We start from the raw sequence: 19,320 nt of genomic DNA, 5'->3' as shown, positions 1-19,320 counted from the left end.
ATCCAGTGTTGATCCCTTCTGTATAAAAGCAGCTCTGTGGTGTCTTCCATGAGCTGCTCCCATCCTGGGAATCCCAGCTGCCTCCCACTCCCAAAGCTCCCAGCAGGATTGTTCCTATTCCCCCTTTTCCCCTGGGATCCGCGGGTGGGAATTCTCAGCTTTGGAAATTACTCCTTTTCCCGCAAATATTCCAAGGCCAGTGGGGCAATTAGGAGGATTCGGGAATCTCCAAAAGGTTTTCCAACCTAAATTTTAGGATTCTGGGGAGTGCTGGAAGCCCGGACTCCTGTTGGACACCCCGGACGATCCCATCCAATGGGGAATCCCGGCTGTGGAGGTGATCCTGGCATTCCCGACTTTCCGTTGTTTTCCTTGCAGGGGGGAGTGACGGACGACAAGAGCGACGATGGAAAATCCAACGGAAAATCCGCGTCCACCCTCAGCTTCGGAGTCAACCGACCCACAATCTCCTGCATTTTTGACTGTAAGGATCCAAGGGGAGCTGGAAAGGCATTTCCCATCCTTTTCCTGGAAAAAGATGGAAAAAGAAACCTGGAAAAAGATACCTGGAAAAAGGGTGGAGGGGAGGATGGTGCTTCTGGGAACATCCACAGGCTCTGGGATCAGTGCTTGGGATATCCTGGGGGGATTCAGCTGGGATTCCCTCACATGGGAGACTGGGATTGATGGAAAAGTATTCCTGGGCTCATCTTTTCCATGATTCCCATTTTCCCGGCAGCTGGGAACAGATTCCACCTGCGCTGTTACCTGTACCAGGCGCGGGATCTGATAGCCATGGACAAGGACAGCTTCTCCGGTGAGTCCAGATCCGCAGCGGGAGGAATTCCGGGAGCAGAGGGATCATCCCATGGGCAGGGACACCTCCTGCTATCCCAGATGGATCCAAGTCCATCCCAACCTGGCCTGGGACATTCCCAGGGATCCAGGGGCAGCCCCAGCTGCTCTGGCAATTCCAGCCCAGCCCCTCCCCACCCTCCCAGCCAGGAATTCCTTCCCAACATCCCAGCCCAAGCTCCCCTTTCCCACTGGGAAGCCATTCCCTGCCTCCTGGCCCTCCAGCCCTTGGCCCCAGTCCCTCTGCAGCTCTCCTGGAGCCCCTTTAGGCTCTGGAATGAGCTCCAAGGAATCTCTGGAGTCTTCCCTTCTCCAGGCTGGATATGATGGAGCACAGGGAGAAACTTCCATGGGATGTACTCAGGAAAAATTCCGGAGGGTGAGAGGATTTAATCAGGATCTCGGCACAGTCTGGGCCCTTCTTCTCCAGCATCCTCAGGAAATTCATTGGATTTGATCCATGGGAAGGTTTCCAGCCCATGGGGTTGGGTCTGGATGATCCCTAAGGTCCCTTCCATTCCCAACCACTCTGGTATTCCATGATTCCAGAATTCCTCAGCATTCCCCTTCTCCCAGCTCAGGAGGGCAGCAATCCCTGGGGTCTGGGACTTGGGAAGGGGATTTCCATGGAAGAAAGGGATTCCAGGTGGAAAACGGGCTGGGCTTTGAGGGAGGAGTTTTCCATGTCCTGCTGCTCCAACCATTCCCAGCACAGCTCCAGGGATTTCTGAAATTCCCAGGATTGTGCTGGTGTGGTCGGGACATCCCACACTGGGGTTTTTTGGGATAGGAAATAAGTGGGAATAGGAGAAATCCTTTTCTCCGTGGGATTTTGGTGCTGGCGGTGCTTGGATGATTGGATGTAGGTGGAACATCCCTTTGGAATGTGGCTGAGGTGGGATGGAGTGCCAGGAATTATCCTGGCAACTGGAAAATCCCACATCCTCATCCCTGGGGGCTGGGCCATCCCAGCCAGGTGATCCCATTAATGCTTCGGAGCTGGAAAAGCAGGAAAAGGGGGATGTCACCGCCTCTGGATCAGAGCTGGGATAACGTGGAATGTCCCAAATCCCGGGAAAAGTGTCCACAGGCAGGAGAGATCCAACATCCCTCCATGGCTATCCCTGCTCGATTTCCATGGGAACTTAGGGAGGGATTTGGATGGGATTTCCCTCCAAATTCTGGGATTTAAACTCCACTTGGAACAACACATCCTGGGAATGATGGATCCTGGATGGGACACACGGACAATCCCAAAATTGGGGAAGCAGCTGGACTGTGATCCCGAAGGAATCCTCTTTCTCCTAGTAGCTGGAATGATGGGATTTTTTGGGAATAAACACTCTGGAGCATCCAAAAATCCCCCAGTGCCTGCTCCCACCCGGGATTCCCACAAAAAGCTCCTTGTCGGGATGAGGAGGTGGGAGTGAGGTGAGCTCATGGCCTGGGAGGGGAGTCCGGAATCGTTTTCCTTTGGAAAAATCCCGGCCAAGGACAACACGAGTTCCACAATGTGGGATTGTGATTCCCGCTGCCGGGAATAAAGGAGTTCATTAAAGGGGCTCGGCCGTTGGAAAAATAAACATTCCCTGTTCCCGACAAAGGGGCTTTAGAGAGGCTTCCATGAAAAAAAAAAAAGGAGGAGAAGGGAGGGAAAAATGGGGGAAAAAAAAGAGAGGGAAAAAGCAGCTCCAAATCCAGGGGTTTTTGTTTATTGTAGTGGATTCAGCTGGAAAAAAAGTGGGAAAGGCTCTTCCCAGAGTGGATTGTTGGGAATGTCTGAGCGGCCCTGGATTGTTCACATGGATAGAGGGGGAATCCATCCCCAGATCCCCCAGTTCCTTGGAAAAGGGGAGGAAAGGGGGAATGCTGCTGGGATCGGCTGGCCCCATTTCCAGGGGGTGTGGGATAATCCTGGGATCTGAATCCTGGGATGTGGGGTTTCCTGGGATCTGCTTCCAGAAATGTGGGGTAATCCTGGGGTCTGAATGCAGGGATATGTGGGATAATCCTGGAATCTCAGTCCAGGTGTGTGGGAGGTGTTCCTGGGATCTGAATCCCGGGGGGTGTGGGATAATCCTGGAATATGAACCTGGGAATGTGTGGGGTAATCCTGGGATCTGGATCCAGGAGTGTGGGATCTTCCTGGGATCTGAATCCAGGAATCTGGGGTGTTCCTGGGAGCTGCATCTGGGGGTTTGTGGGATAAACATGGGATCTGCATCCTTTGGATCCCAGGAAATCTCCCAGGGATGTGCGGGATGTTCCTCGGATCTGAATCCAGGGATGTGTAGGATTTTCCTGGGATCTGAATCCAGGGGTATGTGGGATAATCCTGGGATATGAACCCAGAAATGTGGGATTTTCCTGGGATCTGCATCCAGGGATGTGTGGGATGCTCCCCACCCTCCCAGCCAGCAATTCCTTCCCAACATCCCAGCCCAAGCTCCCCTTTCCCACTGGGAAGCCATTCCCTGCCTCCTGGCCCTCCAGCCCTTGGCCCCAGTCCCTCTGCAGCTCTCCTGGAGCCCCTTTAGGCCCTGCAAGGGGCTCGCAGCTCTCCCTGGATCTTTAGAACAATCCCAGCTCCGAGACTGAGGCTTCCCAGCTGGAAAATCACCTGGAAAACCAGGCAGATTGGCGTTGGAATGTCGAATTCCAGGCGGGATGGACTGGGCAGCTCCTTTCTCCTCAAGCAAGACCTGAAGGACCTCAGGATGAGCTGGAGCACGCTGAGAACTCCCAAAATCCTTTGGGAGCCAGTTCTGGATGGAGCTTGGAATTCTGGGAAGAGCTGGAGCTCGGCTCCATCCCTGAATCCCATTCCCTGAATCCCATTCCCTGAATCCCATTCCCGCAGATCCCTACGCCATCGTGTCCTTCCTGCACCAGAGCCAGAAGACGGTGGTGGAGAAGAACACCCTGAATCCCACCTGGGATCAGACCCTGATCTTCTACGAGATCGAGATTTTCGGGAATTCTCGGGATGTGGCCGAGTCCCCTCCCAATATCCTGGTGGAAATCTACGACCACGACACCTATGTGAGTGTGGGAATTCCCACTGGGAATTCCCAGCCTCTGGAATGTGATGTCCGGCTTCTCTTCAGGCCTTGAGCTGGACATTCCAGAGGGTGAAATTCCAGGGAAAATCCCGTGGTGTCCTTGCAGTCCCATTCATTGGGCTTCATCGGCATCATTTAAAGTGGGAAAATTAACGGCGTTTCCTCATGGGAAAACCTTGGGATAACATTGGAAGCAGTCATGGAATTAGGGAAACGCCCTCTGCTGTTTGCTGTGTCCAAAGGGCCTGGGAATTATGGAATTTTGGGGGATGGGTGGCAGGAATTTCATTTTTTTTCCCGGAAAAACCAGGCTGGAGACTGTCGCAAGCGCAGGAGGGAATTCAGGCGAAAAGCACTTGGAATAAACCTCGGGAAGGGCTTGGGAATATCTCAGGAATCTTTTTCCCTCTTTCCTGCTCATTGCCAGCAGGAAGCAGGAAAGATCCCAAAGATCCCAGTGCGGAGCAGTGAACGGGATTTTTAGGAGCTGCTGAAGGCTCCGAGTTCCTGCTCTGGAAGACCTGGGATAGGAATTCCAGCTTTTAAGCCAAAATTCCTAAAAAAGTGCATTTTCAGCCTTAGGAATTCCAGGAAAGAGCTGGAAAGCTGGAGGCTCTGTGGGCACCAATCCATTAATTTTCCTGCCCCAATCCCATAACGGGATCATCCCTCACTTCCCATTTTTTGGCTGAGAGGGGGATGGATTTTTTTGGAGAAAAGGGATGGGAAGGATGATCCCAAATCCCGGGATTCCCTCTCCAGGGCGCGGATGAATTCATGGGACGCTGCATCTGCCAGCCCAGCCTGGAGCGCTCGCCCCGGCTCTCCTGGTATCCCGTCCTCAAATCCGGCCGGAATGTCGGGGAGCTCCTGGCTGCCTTCGAGCTGATCCAGCGGGAAAAGGTGAGCTCCATCCCCGAGCCTGGAATGCTCCGGAATTCCCGTTCTTCTCCAGGATCTGACCTTTGCCAGGTGTTGGGTTTTGTCCATCCATTGGCGCCTTTGGAGCATGGGAAGAGCCGGAGGGATTTGGGATTTGTCTCTTTTGGAGGGATAATTCCATAGGCTGAGGTTTTCCAGCTGGGAAAAGAGGTGGTTTGGGGTTGGTCTGATGGAAATTCCAGGTGGGATGGGCTGCATGGATCCATCTCTCCTAGGACAAGTCCTGGGGGGTCTCAGGGATATCGAGGGAGCTGGGAATTGCCAAATCCCTAAAGAATGCTGCCCTTTCCTTGGAATTATTCCTGGAGGGGGTTCAGGAGAGCTGAAGCCACTCCAGCTTTTCCGATGGCTGCCTAGGAAAATGGATGGATTGGGAAGCTCAATCCCTCCATCCTGTTCTTCCTTCCCAGCCCCAAGGTTTAACTGGGAATGGGAATCCCACAATTCCCTGGAAATCCCAACACAAACACCGGGAAAAGGCCCCAAATCCCCACACGAGGCCTCTTCCTTCTCCTCATTCTCTCAGAACCAGGTGGGAAAGGCCTCGGGAAGGCCTTGGAATGGGATGTGCTCCCAGAGGAGCTGTTTGATCCTGGCGGGAATCATCGGGGTGGATTTGGTGCCTCCTGGCTGGATGACAGTCCAGGATTTTTGGGAATGGAAGGGGCTGAGGTTTCTCTGCCAGCTCAATTGGAATTAGCACCGGGAATACTGGGAATGTTAATGGGAATTGTTTTCTCTCCCTGCAGCCAGCTGTCCATCACATCCCTGGATTCGAGGTAATTCCCGACTCCTCCTTGCAACTCCTCTATCCCCGGGAATGGCCCAGCACCATTCCCAGCTTTCCCAGGGATTTGGATCCTGTTTCCAGCCCTGCAGCCATCCCTCCATCCAATCCTAGGGAATTATTTTAGGATGAAGGAATTCCCGTGTAGAGATTCTGGTTTTCCTCACTGATAAGGAAAACTGGGAATGGGGCAGCTCCTTCCTGACACAGCAAATTTATCCCATTCCGGGATCCAGAGGATCCCATGGAGATGCTCCAAGGGCTCTGGATCAGGCTGGGAGAGCTGGGAATGTTGCCCTGGAGAAGGGAAGGAGCCAGGGAGAGCTGCGAGCCCCTTGCAGGGCCTAAAGGGGCTCCAGGAGAGCTGCAGAGGGACTGGGGCCAAGGGCTGGAGGGCCAGGAGGCAGGGAATGGCTTCCCAGTGGGAAAGGGGAGCTTGGGCTGGGATGTTGGGAAGGAATTGCTGGCTGGGAGGGTGGGGAGGGGCTGGGCTGGAATTGCCAGAGCAGCTGGGGCTGCCCCTGGATCCCTGGGAATGTCCAAGGCCAGGTTGGATCCATCTGGGATTGGGGAAGGGGGTGGGACTGGATGGGATTTAAGGATCCCTTCCCACCCCAAACCATTCCAGGGTTCCCTTCAGTTGTCAGCTCCAATTAGAAACCTTGGGATGGGCTTAGGGATGAGAATTTCTCTAATTCCGTCCTCTCCTCCTCTTTCCCAGAGCGAGCTCTCCTCCAGCCTGGATGAGGTGAGTCTTTGGGAATTCCTTGTTTTTCATCTTGGAATTGTTAAAATTTGCCTCCTTGGGAAATCCCCTTTTTCCCAGATGGATCAAGCCAGGAGCACCAGAATTTCGGGAATGGCAGGATGGGCTTTTCCCCATGGCCGAGAATGTTGGGATCCATTTACCCTCTGGAATGAGGTGTCCCATCCTTCCAAGCCTGGAATGCCAGAGCTGGAACGCTGGGCTGGCCATGGGAAATCCCAATTCCAGACTTTCCATAGGGAATTTGCCATGAATCGAGGATGTGCCGGACTGTTCCAGTTGTTCCCAAGGAAAGTCTCATGTCCCATTCCCCCCAAAAATTCCAGGATAGGTTGGATGGGGCTTGGAGCAACCTGGGATAGTGGAAGGTTCCCTGCCCATGGAATGGGATGAGCTTTCCAATGGAAACTCTTCCATGATTCCATCATTCCCAAGATTCTGATTCCACGCCCAGGATCCCAACCTTTCCCAGACTTTATCCTTGTGCATCCCATGGAACCGATCCCAGGCTGAACCAAGAGTTGGGATCTTGGGAAACTCCTGGCAGGGAAAGGGAACAACTCCCGGAGCCGTAAATCCCAAAATCCAGGAGATGAGCTAGGAAAGACCTGAGCAACATTCCCAGGAAAGGTTGGATTGGATGGGATGAATGCATTTTTCCAAGATATTTTTCCCACCACGCCGCCTTTCCTTGGGAGCTCATCCCGCTGTTCCATGTGTCCATAATCATCTCTCTCCTCTTTTTCCTCCATTTCTTCCCACCGCCGGAATTCCGGGATGGGGCATTCCACAGCTCTGCATTCCCGCCTTGTTCTCCGAGGGGCTCCTCCAATGGGTATCGCTCTCCCCCCTTCCTTCCCTATTCCCAGAATCCACGAAAATCCCAGCAGAGCCTCTCAGGGAGAGCAGGATCACGGGAACCCCATCCCGACAAAATTCCTGAGGCTGCATCCCAAGGATTGGTGCCAGCCGGAGTCTCCGGTGCCTCTTGGGTGCTCCTGAGGGACCAGGCTGGCTCCATCCTTCTCCATTTTTTTTGGGAATGGTCTTTTGGGGCCGAATTCCCGCCAAACTCTGGGATTTCTCTTCAGATCACATCCCAGCTTCCATTTAAACCGGCAATCTTTTCCAGCTTTTCCAGTTTTTTCGGCCTCATCCATGTTGATTTTCACTCATCCTGGATCCAAATCCGGGTTGGATTCCGTGATCTCCAGAGCTTCTTTCCACCTGGATTCCCTCTGATTTATCCTTGTTCAACCCATCCCGGCTCCCAGCAGGATTTTTATGGATTTTCCTCCCTCCAGATGGCTTTGTCTGGGAATTGCTTTTCCCGCTCCCATCCCGATCCCTCCCTGCTCCCACCTCCTTCCCGGCATTCCCTGCTCATTCCCGTCCATCCGGTGGAACATTCCATCCTCCGGCATTCAGCTGGAATCCAGGAGAACGCCTGGAAAACCACCGGGAGAGTAGCAGGAAGGACTTAAAAAAACCTGGAATGATGCAGGGTTCAAATGCAAGTTGATCCTGGAGAGGATGAATGGAGCAGGAGCTCTTTTTCCAAGGAATTCCCATTGGATTTGCCAAAGGATTCATCACTAAAATCCCTTCCAACCCAAACCATTCCATGATTTTGGGCCTGAGCAGCCTGAAATGAATTTTTTTGGGAATTAGGGTTGCAGAGGTAACCCAGGGAATGTGGGAATTCTCTGCAGCTCTCCCTTCTCCTTCGGGTTATCCTGAATAAAATTCCCATTCCCTGCTGGCACTAACCAGCGCTGGGAGCACGCGGATCATGGGATGGAGGAGTGGCTGCTCCATGCGGGAATCCCAGGCACCTTCCCCCAGATGGAATTCCCAAAAACCTTCAGCTGACGAGCAGCTGGACTCAGGAACCACTGGCAATTCCCAAGGAAAATTAAAGCTTGGAATTTTATGGGAAAGGGGATTGGAATTGGATGATCCTTAAGGATTCAACGCCAACCATTCCATGATTCTCCATGTGCCACTGGGGAAAATCCCTTTGGAGAGGCAATCCCTGACCCAATCCCGGAATTAAAACACACCTGCATTTTATTGAATCCAATAAAATTCCAGCTGGGAGAGAATTCCATGCTCCTGGGATGGATTTCCAGAGGTTTTGCTTTCATTCCCACCTTTCTGGGGGCTCTGGGAGATGCGGGAAAAGAAGAGGGGAGGAATTCTTCCTGCTTTCCTCCTCTGGGAAGGCAAATTGGGAATTCCTCAGTTGCTTCCCAGATTTGGGATGATCCCGATGGAATTCTCAGGTAGTTTCACCTGAGCCCTGTCCCGTGGATTTGTGGATTGTCCACGAACTGTGGGATGAGCCACAGCCCCTTCCCAGATCCCGAGGCGATGCCAATCCCCCATCCCACAGCGCTGCTCCCACTAAATTTCTGGGAATCGCCCAACTACGACCCCGCTGCTGCTGCTTCATCCCTTTCCTCATCCCACCGGGATCCTGGGATGGAATAGAGGCGGTTTCCTCCCATCATTCCCTAAAAAACGTAGAACTTTGGAGGGCAGATCCTTTGGGAAAAGCTCAGGGATGTCGGATCTTCTCCAGGACGGATTAAAGGGATAAAACCACTTTTCCAGCACCTCCATCCCACCATTCCTCATCTCCCTCCTTCGGCTGTCCTGGATTTCCTGGGAGAGATGAGTTTGGCAGAGATGGAGACTCCAGGTGGATCCAATATGGAAAAGGGGTTGTTATCCCATCCTGGCGCTTCCTGATGTTTCCTTTCCCTCTCCATTCCCGCAGTCCGCGGATTCCGACCTTCCCTATCCGCCGCCCCAGCGGGAGCCCAACGTTTACATGGTCCCGCAGGGAATCAAACCCGTCCTGCAGCGCACGGCCATCGAGGTGAGCCGGGAATCCCGTGGGATCTGGGAATGGGATCTGAGCTGGATTCTGGGGTGGAATTCCAAAAAAAAGGAGACTACAGGGGGACCTTCTGGCTCTCCATGATGCCCTAATAGGAAGGTGGAGCTGGAGGGGTTGGGATCTGCTCCCAGGGAAAAAGGGATGGGATAAGGATGAAGTTCAGGTTGGACATCAGGAGGAATTTCCTCACAGAAAACGTGGGCAGGCATTGGAAGTGCTCAGGGAGGTTTGGAATCCGCATCCCTGGAGGTGTCCAAGGAATTCCTGGTGTCGAGGTGTGGATCAGCCACAGGTTGAACTCGAAGACCTCGGAGGTCTTTTCCGGCCTCAAGGATTCCATAATTCCCACCACTGCATGTCCTGCACAGTTGAACCTCCAGCTTCTCCTGCAGTGCCGAGGAAGCTCCATGGAAGCCTGGAAGCAGAAGTCGGGCTCAGGATTTGCTGTCCTCTCATGCCACAGATCCTGGCCTGGGGGCTGAGGAACCTCAAGAGCTTCCAGCTGGCCAGCGTGACCTCGCCCAGCCTGCTGGTGGAGTGCGGCGGGCAGCGCGTCCAGTCCGGCGTCATCAAGAACGTCAAGAAGAACCCCAACTTCGATGTCTGCGTGCTCTACATGGAAGTGGTGAGGTCCTGGTGGGGCTGGGGTGGTGCAGGGTGAAGGGAAGGTCCCACAAAAATGGATCCTGTGAAGGACCTCAAAGTCCCATAAAAATGCATCTTAGGGTGAAGAGCCTCAAGGTCACATAAAAATGGATCTTGTGGTGGAGGACCTCAAAATCCCATAGAAGTTTATCTTGTGAAGGACCTTAGAATCCCGTAAAATGGGATCTTGTGGTGAAGGATCTCAAAGTTCCATAAAAATTGATTTTATGGTGAAGGACCTCACAGTCCCATAAAAATTGATTTTATGGTGAAGGACCTCAAAGTCCCCTAAAAATGGGTGTTCTGGTGAAGGACCTCAAAGTCCCCTAAAAATGCATCTTAGGGTGAAGGACCTCAAAGTGCCATAAAATGGATCTTGTGAAGGACCTCAAAATCCCATAAAATGGGATCTTGTGGTGAAGGACCTCAAAGTTCCATAGAAATGGATCTTGTGGTGAAGGACCTCAGAGTTCCATAGAAATGGATCTTGTGGTGAAGGACCTGGAGGTCCCGTAAAAATGGATCTTGTGGTGAAGGATCTTAAAATCCACTAAAAGGGGATCTGGTGAAGGGCCTGGCAGTCCCATAAAAATGGGTTTTGTGGTGAAGGACCTCAAAGTCCCATAAAAAAGTGTCTTGAGAAGGACCTTGAAGTCCTATAAAAATGGATCTTGAAGTGAAGAACCTTGGAATCCCATAACATTGGATTTTATGGGGAAGGACCTTAAAATCCCATAAAAATGGGTCTTCTGGTGAAGGACCTCAAAGTTCCATAAAATGGATCTTGTGGTGAAGGACCTCAAAGTCCCATAAATGTCTTGAGAAGGATCTTCAAGTCCCATAAAACGGGATCTTGTCATGAAGGACCTCAAAGTTCCATAAAAATGGATTTTATGGTGAAAGACCTCAAAGTCCCATAAAAAAGTGTCTTGAGAAGGACCTTAAAGTCCCATAAAAATGGATCTTGAAGTGAAGGGCCTCAAAGTCCCATAAAATGGGATCTTGTGAAGGACCTTAAAATCCCATAAAAATGGATCTTGTGGTGAAGGACCCCGGAGTCCCATAACATTGGATTTTATGGGGAAGGACCTCAAAATCCCATAAAAGTTTACCTTGTGAAGGACCTCAAAATCCCATAAAAGTTTACCTTGTGAAGGACCTTAAAATCCCATAAAACGGGATCTTGTGGTGAAGGACCTCAGAGTTCCATAGAAATGGATCTTGTGGTGAAGGACCTGGAGGTCCCGTAAAAATGGATCTTGTGGTGAAGGATCTTAAAATCCACTAAAAGGGGATCTGGTGAAGGGCCTGGCAGTCCCATAAAAATGGGTTTTGTGGTGGAGGACCTCAAAGTCCCATAAAAAAGTGTCTTGAGAAGGACCTTGAAGTCCTATAAAAATGGATCTTGAAGTGAAGGGCCTCAAAGTCCCATAAAATGGGATCTTGTGAAGGACCTTAAAATCCCATAAAAATGGATCTTGTGGTGAAGGACCCCGGAGTCCCATAACATTGGATTTTATGGGGAAGGACCTCAAAATCCCATAAAATTGATTCTTCTGGTGAAATTAACTCTGCCCTTGGTTTTTTGGGGTGGTGCAGAACTTCTGCCCTCCCTTCCTGACCTCATTCCCTCTTCCCTTCCCTGTTCCCACAGCGTCTTCCCAAGGAGAGCCTCTACAGCCCCCCCATCATCCTGAAGATCATCGACAACCGCCCCTTCGGCCGGCGGCCCGTGGTGGGACAGTGCACGATCCGCTCCCTCCAGGAATTCTACTGGGATCCTTTCCAGCAGGACACGGAGGCACCCCAGGAGCAGCTGGGTACGTGGGAATACCGGGATTTGTGTCCTTCATGGAGTCATGGAATGGGTTGGGTGGGAATGGATCTTCAAACCCGTCCGGTTCCACCCAGGGACACCTCCCACCATCCCAGGTGGATCCAAGTCCATCCAACCTGGCCTTAGACATTCCCAGGGATCCAGGGGCAGCCCCAGCTGCTCTGGCAATTCCAGCCCAGCCCCTCGCCACCCTCCCAGCCAGCAATTCCTTCCCAACATCCCAGCCCAAGCTCCCCTTTCCCACTGGGAAGCCATTCCCTGCCTCCTGGCCCTCCAGCCCTTGGCCCCAGTCCCTCTGCAGCTCTCCTGGAGCCCCTTTAGGCCCTGCAAGGGGCTCGCAGCTCTCCCTGGCTCCTTCCCTTCTCCAGGGCAACATTCCCAGCTCTCCCAGCCTGATCCAGAGCAGAGGGGCTCCAGAATCCTGGAATGCTTTGTGATGGAAGGGACCTTAAATCCCATCCCATTCCCAATCCATCCATGTGCAGGGACATCACCCACCATCCCAGGTGGATCCAAGCCCCAGTGTCCAGCCTGGCCTTGGGCATTCCCAGGGATCCAGGGGCAGCCCCAGCTGCTCTGGCAATTCCAGCCCAGCCCCTCCCCACCCTCCCAGGGAGGAATTTTTTCCCAACATCCCACCTAAATCTCCCCTCCTTTAGTTTAATCCATTCCCTCTTGTCCTGGCACTCCATGTCCTTGTCCAAAGTCCCTCTCCTGACTCCTTGGAGCCCTGGATTGGACTGGGATCATGGAGATGAGCTTTGGGTGGCGGGAATGGTCTGGATGAGGTTGAAATCTTGGATATCAACTTTGGATGGTGGGAAGGGTCTGGATGAGGTTGAAATCTTGGATATCAACTTTGGATGGTGGGAAGGGTCTGGATGAGGTTGGGATCATGGAAATCAACTTTGGATGGTGGGAAAAGTCTGGATAGGATTAGGATCATGGCGATGACCTTTGGACAGTGGGAAGGATCTGGATGGGTTTGGGATCATGGACATCAGCTTTGGGAGAAGGGAAGGGTCTGGAAGAGGTTGGGATCACAGAGATGGGGTCTTGGAGAAACTGGGATCACTCCTGAAGGTTGATCCCAAAGTTTCTCGTCTCTGGGATTCCCAAATCCTGGGATCACGCCCCGCTCTGGTTGCAGATGACGTCAGCCTCACGCCCAGGGATGACATCCTCATCGACATTGATGACAAAGAGCCCCTGATTCCCATCCAGGTACGGAAAAGGCGGCCGCGCTGGGAAGATCCCGGGATTTTTCCGTGCTCTGGTGGATGCAGTAAGGGTGGACGGACACAGCGGTGCCCATGCGAGGCCAGATCCGGTTGGATCCATCCTTTTTCAACTTCCAAGTGGTTTCCCTCCCTCTCCTCATCCGCACAACCCCAAACTCCTCCTCATTCCCTACATTGGGAATGAGGGCCTGGATTTGCTTTCCTGATGGAGAGAAATCCATGCCGGGCTCTTCCCAAGGAAAGCTAAAATTCCATGAGGCTCCACTGTCCTCACTCCATGGCCAGGTCTCCTTTTCCCAGTTTGGCTCCTTGTTTGCAGGAATTTTACAGGACCGGGATTGCGGAATCCCAAATCCCAGATCCGTGGTGCTGGGGAGCATGGAAGGAGGGGGGAATCGGTGCGGTTCCAATGAATTGGAGGAATCTCAGCATTCCCTTGGGAATGATCAGGATGGACACACCCCTGGAGCTTTGGTTCTTCCAGAAACTTCCCATATCCACAGCCCTCGGATTCCTTCTCCGGCAGAAGGAATCTTTGGGCCAGACCTGTGCCGAGCCGTGCGTGGGATGCACGGATCCGGAGGTGATGCCGGTGCCTCTGGAGCAGCTGGGAATGGTGTCAGGAATGTTTGGTGGAACTTTTCCTGGTTTCCTATGCCTTGGTGGGATATCGAGGGCTGGAATTTTCCTTCTCCCTGTTCCTGGATGCTGCAGGGCTGGAAAAGCCAGAGTTTTCCGGAAGGGATCTGCCTTTCAGGTGTTTCCTGCCTCAGTTTCCCTGGCCTTGAGCTCTTCCAGGGATGGAGGAACCGGTAAACTCAGGATGTGCAACTTGGGCATGGATCCTGCTCTTTTCCATCTCCGTGGTGCCTCCTGGGGGTTCTATTCCCAAGGATTTTCCATTGCCGTTGGATATTTGTGGTGTGTCCCGAGGCGGGCTCCGGCTGGGTCCCACATCAAGCTGAGAATCAGGAATTTGGCCAAAATTCCCAAAAAAACCCCTCTGGATGTGGCCCTACTCATCCCCTGCTCACTCCAAATCCTCCTCCCTGGAAGTGTCCAAGGCCAGGTTGGATGAGGCTTGGAGAAACCTGGGATAGCGGGAGATCCCACCCATGGAAAAGGTGGAATGGGATGGGCTTTAAGGTCCTTCCCACCCAAAACATTCCAGGATTCCAGGATTCCATTCACAGCTCCATTGGAATCTTGTCCTGGAATTCTTCAGCCTCCATTAGCAACTGGACAGGAAAGTTGGGAAAAGTTGGCTCCGGTGAAAAGTGTGGAAAGGAAAAAGCAACTCCTGAAAATGCTCCTGATTGGAGCATTGGGAAATCAGGAAAGCAGCCTCATTCCCTCCTTTTTGCTTCCCATTTAAGGATTTATCCTTAAAATTTACAGTTGGGCTTCATCTTGGATCAGGGAAGTAACTGGAGCGCATCCATGGAAAACGTGGAATTAGGGAACAGGAATTTTGGGAATAAATCCCCCTTTTTTAGTCCAGGACAGAGAAACTTGGGAGAAAACGGAAGGAATAATGTGGGAATTTTCTGGGGGCTGAACTCACTGCGGGATCCCAACTTGGGATGTGGAGCCGGGGTCTCCCATGATCCGGATTCTGGGTTTTCCATGATCCGGAATCGGGATGTCCCACGACCCAGTGCTGGAAGTGCTCGGACAATGTGGTGCTGGTCATTCCCGCTGGTGGGATTCCCAGTTTGTCCCATTTTTCCAAGTGGTCTGGATGGAGGGAACGCCCTGGGATGCCCGGAGTGGGATTGGCCGTGCCCAGCATTCCCTGGAATTCTTTGCTCAGATTCCCGTGACTTATTCATGGAAAACCATGCTGGTGGCAAACCTGCTCCCATTTTTTCCTTTGGGAACAAAACCTCTGGATAGGGACACACCTCCCTTTACACCCCCTGGAGCTCTGGGAGCTGCTCCCAGCAATGGGGGATCCCATTCCCAAAATCCCATAGGAAGGAATGAGACGGAGCTTTGGAATCCTGGAGCTTTATTCCCTGGGATAAATGTCTTGGAAACTTCTCCAAGCTTGGATCAAATTTAGGGAAGAGTTTAAATGGGAAGAAAAGGGGGAGAGGGATGTGACAATACCATTCCAAAGTGGAAAATTCCGGCATTTTTTTCCAGAAAAAACCTTTTCCCTAACAATCCCCCTGCCATGAACGGAGTTCTTCAGTTTGACTCCGGATTCGTCCTTCTCCCTTTGTTTCTTTCCTCGTTTTTCCCATTTTTTTGACAGACGAGGGAGCTTCTTCCTGGAAAGCCAACCCAAAATTCCCACCTCGGAATTTTGGCCCTGGAAGCTGCTCCTCTCCTGGAGGTGGCCATGGATCGGTGCGTGGATGGACCATCGGGATCCTTCCGCCCATCCAGGGCCAGATTTGGGAGGTCAAGGAGCAATCCCAGCCAGCAGGGACCATCCCGCTCCTCCTTCCCGGGAAAAGGGATGGATCCCACGGCAGCAGCTCGTGCCCAGGGCTCTTCCAGCGGCGCTGTTGGAAGCAGGAGCCAGGATTTTTCATGGATGCGTTTCCTTGCGTGGCTCTGGAGTTTTTTCCCTCCTTGCCAAGCTTGGCTTTGCTCCCTGCTCCGAGGGATGATTGGAACAAAGGATCCCTTTGTTGCTTTCCCTGGGAAATTGGGAGAACAACCGGAGGTGAAATCCCTCTGCTCTGAGGTTTGGGAGAGCGTTATCCATCTCATCCAGGCGGGATCAGGAGTTCAGCCGGAGTTTAAGTGCATGGGAATCACATCCTGGTTTCCCAAAGTGAGGAAAATCCTCCTAAAAATCATGGAAAAGCCATTTTTCCCAGCTAATCCCATCTAGTTTGGTTCTTTGGGAGAAGGACAAGGAGCAGGATTTTGGAAAGGTGGAATTTGTGGAAGAGGTTGCTGGATCAGGCCTTGTCCTGCCAGCTCTGCTCCCAGTGTTTTCCAAGGGTTCATTCCCACGGGAAGAGGCTCAGGAAGGACTTCCACAGGTCCATGGGATGAGCAGGGATTTGTTCCGTCTGCTCATGGATAAATCAGCTGGAAAGGAGCCGTTCCCAGCAGCCACGGGAGCCGTGAGGGAATCCTGGTGGAACACGATCCTCAAGGAATTTTTTCCCTATGGAACTGCTGGAAGCTGTGGGGTTTGGGATGGGAGCAGAGTTTTGGGAACAAGCTTGAGCTGGATATCTGGGAATGCTGTCGGGATTAGCCTGATCCTCAAACCCGGCTGTTTTCTGGGAAGAACCTCTCATTTTTCCACCTTTTCCACCTCCAAGGGATCAACCCTTGGAATCCAGGAGCAGCGCTGCTGCTTCCTGCCCATGGAAGTGATCCCGGGTTTTGGTTTGTCCAGGATGAGCTGGGCTTGGACCTGGAATTTCATCCTGAGCATTCCCAATCCTGTTTTTAACCCGCCTGGCTCAGATCCCTCCTTGGATCCCGGAATAACTCCCTGCGTTAGCAGCACTTGGTATCCAGGGAAAAGCCTCTCCTCCATTGGGAATTACTAACAGCTTTTCCATATTTTTTCCCATTAATATCCCATTTTTCCTCCACCTCATTCCAGCTTCTTGCCGAACATCCCTAAAATCCAACCCTGCGCTCATCCCAAAGGTTTCCTCATCCTGGGAAACTGCAGGGTCGGGAATATTTGTTTGGATTATTCCCTTTAATTTCTCCCAAACTGTGTGTTCATCCCCATTCCCAGAATTCCTTGGATAACGGATCACTTTAATTTGTAGCTTTCCGAGGGTTTGACGAGCTCAGCACTAATTAACATCCCGGATTCCCGGGCCCTGCCTCATGTAGGTATCGCTTAATTTCTAATTGCTAATTAATTGCTTAATTAATTAATCGCTTAATTAATGACCCGAATCCATGAGAATGTATGGATTTAAATGGAAGGGGGTGTTTCCTTCTGGGAAAAATCCCTCTTGCTGCTTAGGAAATTGGAATTCCAGCTGGCTGCTGGGGTTTCCTTGGGTTGTCCACCATTTCAAAGGGAATCAGGGTGGTTTTGGGAGGAATTCTGCCTCCAGCCCTGGGATCCCAGCACGGGAAGGACATGGAAATGTGGGAGAGATCCAGGGATGGGACCAGGATGATCAGAGGGATTCTGGAGCCCCTCTGCTCTGGATCAGGCTGGGAGAGCTGGGAATGTTGCCCTGGAGAAGGGAAGGAGCCAGGGAGAGCTGCGAGCCCCTTGCAGGGCCTAAAGGGGCTCCAGGAGAGCTGCAGAGGGACTGGGGCCAAGGGCTGGAGGGCCAGGAGGCAGGGAATGGCTTCCCAGTGGGAAAGGGGAGCTTGGGCTGGGATGTTGGGAAGGAATTGCTGGCTGGGAGGGTGGGGAGGGGCTGGGCTGGAATTGCCAGAGCAGCTTGTCCCTGCCCATGGATGGGGTGGGAATGGGATGGGATTGAAGCTCCCTTCCCATCCAAACCATTCCAGGTTTGTGGAGCCCCTCTGCTGGATCCACCTGAGATAGTGGGAGGTGTCCCTGCCCATGGAGTTGGATGAGCTTCCAGGTCCCTTCCCATTCCATAATTCCATGATTCCTGGGCATCTCCTGGAGGAGAGGAGCTCAGGAGGGATTCTCAGACACCTCTGAGTGTCTGTTCCCTGCTGAGGAGCCCTACAAGGGGGTTACTCCTCTGGTACTCCTCTGTTACTCCTCTGTTACTCCTCTGTTACTCTGGCTCATGCAGCTTTCCCTGTCGGACACACAAATCCCCCATCCCAGGACACGTTACCAGAGCCGAGCGGAGCCAATTCCAGCTGATCCATGTCTGTAAACGATTTGGGATAATTGGTTGTTTGCTGTGTTTGCTCCTTCTCAATCCAAGCCCACATTTCACGGCTTCTCCAGTTACGGTTCCTTGGAAGAGCTCTGGGTGTCGGATGGCTCCTCCTGGGAATGGTTCCCAGTGCTGCCCCCCTGGAATGTTCCTGATGGTTTTGATATTCCCAGTTTGGGAGCCAACCCATGGCACTGCCACTGGGGAGGGGGGAAAGCATTCCCAGAGAAATCTCCAGGGCTGGATTTCCACAGCCGGGGTTTGTAGGACCATGGGATGGTTTGGGTGGGAAAGGATCTGAAATCTCATCCCAGATCCATGAGCAGGGACACTTCCCACTATCCCAGGTGGATCCAAGCCCCAGTGTCCAGCCTGGCCTTGGACATTCCCAGGGATCCAGGGGCAGCCCCAGCGGCTCTGGGCACCCTGGGCCAGGGCCTGGCCAACCTCCCCGCCAGCAATTCCCGTGGCACCTGCTGGGCCTGGGTGGGCCGAGGGATCCAGGGAGGCAGCACTGTCTGGGACATATCCTGAAGATGTTTGGGAAACCTGTTTTGCCTTCTTGGGTGGGGATATGGGGTTGGTAGGAGGTGGGAATGATGCAGAAATAGGGGCTGGAGCAATTCCCATCCCTCACACCACTGAATGGGACCCCAGGCTGGTTTCTCTGAGTCCATTCAATGGCATGGGAGGGAAGGGATCTTAAAGTTCATCCCATCCCTCCATAGCAGGGACCCCTCCCACTGTCCCAGGCTGCTCCAAGCCTCAATGTCCAACCTGGCCTTGGACATTCCCAGGGATCCAGGGGCAGCCCCAGCTGCTCTGGCAATTCCAGCCCAGCCCCTCCCCACCCTCTCAGGGAGGAATTTTTTCCATAAAGGAGAAATCCCCCTCCTTCCAGCCCTGCTTTGCTCCCAGAGCTGCTGCAGCTCCTGGGATGATGGGATCAGGGGGAATGATCCCATAATTCCCGGGATATCCACGGGATGGGTCCCTCTTGGGAAAAAGGTTGGAGTTCAAGGGTGGTGAGAACAAGAGGGAGGGAACAGAGATAAGGAGACAGGAAACCTCTGGATAATCATGGCAGCAGCTTTCCAGGTGGGAATAAGCTCCTTTTCCAGGAAAATTTGAGGATTCGGTCACTGGGGAATAAATTTATCCACAAGGGATGCTCACCCAGGCGTTGTGCCCAGTGGGATCCATGAAAAAGCTGGAAAGGGAGCACAGATCCCGATCCCAGAGATCCTCTGTTCCATGTCCAGGATAAATCCCTGGAGGCGGTTTGGGATACCTGGAGGGAATTTTATCCATCCCCTGGATAAATGAAATCCCTCAATCCATCCTTTGCCGATCCATCGCTTCCCACGGCTTTCCCATTCCCAAATGGAATCATGTCCATCGCTGCTAACATTCCAGCTGCTCCACTTCCCTCCTTTTTATGTTCTCCCTGTTTTTCATTGGAGTATTGGTCA

General features: G+C 52.6%; 1 protein-coding gene across 1 annotated transcript in view; it reads left to right on the top strand.

The window, feature by feature from the left end:
- The window catches only part of DYSF (dysferlin), a 74,526-nt gene that overhangs the window by 27,670 nt on the left and 27,536 nt on the right, over positions 1 to 19,320 (top strand). The window contains exons 32-43 of the mRNA XM_017737380.1: positions 379 to 484; positions 740 to 817; positions 3,716 to 3,897; positions 4,680 to 4,820; positions 5,609 to 5,638; positions 6,368 to 6,394; positions 7,206 to 7,247; positions 9,195 to 9,296; positions 9,781 to 9,942; positions 11,617 to 11,782; positions 12,950 to 13,023; positions 16,796 to 16,858. Of these exons, the coding sequence (XP_017592869.1) occupies positions 379 to 484; positions 740 to 817; positions 3,716 to 3,897; positions 4,680 to 4,820; positions 5,609 to 5,638; positions 6,368 to 6,394; positions 7,206 to 7,247; positions 9,195 to 9,296; positions 9,781 to 9,942; positions 11,617 to 11,782; positions 12,950 to 13,023; positions 16,796 to 16,858 (1,173 nt within the window). The remainder of the gene's footprint in view (positions 1 to 378; positions 485 to 739; positions 818 to 3,715; positions 3,898 to 4,679; positions 4,821 to 5,608; positions 5,639 to 6,367; positions 6,395 to 7,205; positions 7,248 to 9,194; positions 9,297 to 9,780; positions 9,943 to 11,616; positions 11,783 to 12,949; positions 13,024 to 16,795; positions 16,859 to 19,320) is intronic.

Source organism: Corvus brachyrhynchos, unplaced genomic scaffold, assembly GCF_000691975.1.
Source record: "Corvus brachyrhynchos isolate BGI_N302 unplaced genomic scaffold, ASM69197v1 scaffold85, whole genome shotgun sequence".
NCBI classification, from domain to species: domain Eukaryota; kingdom Metazoa; phylum Chordata; class Aves; order Passeriformes; family Corvidae; genus Corvus; species Corvus brachyrhynchos.
The sequence above is the reverse complement of the archived record's forward strand: the minus strand, read 5'-3'. Positions and strand labels throughout refer to the sequence as shown.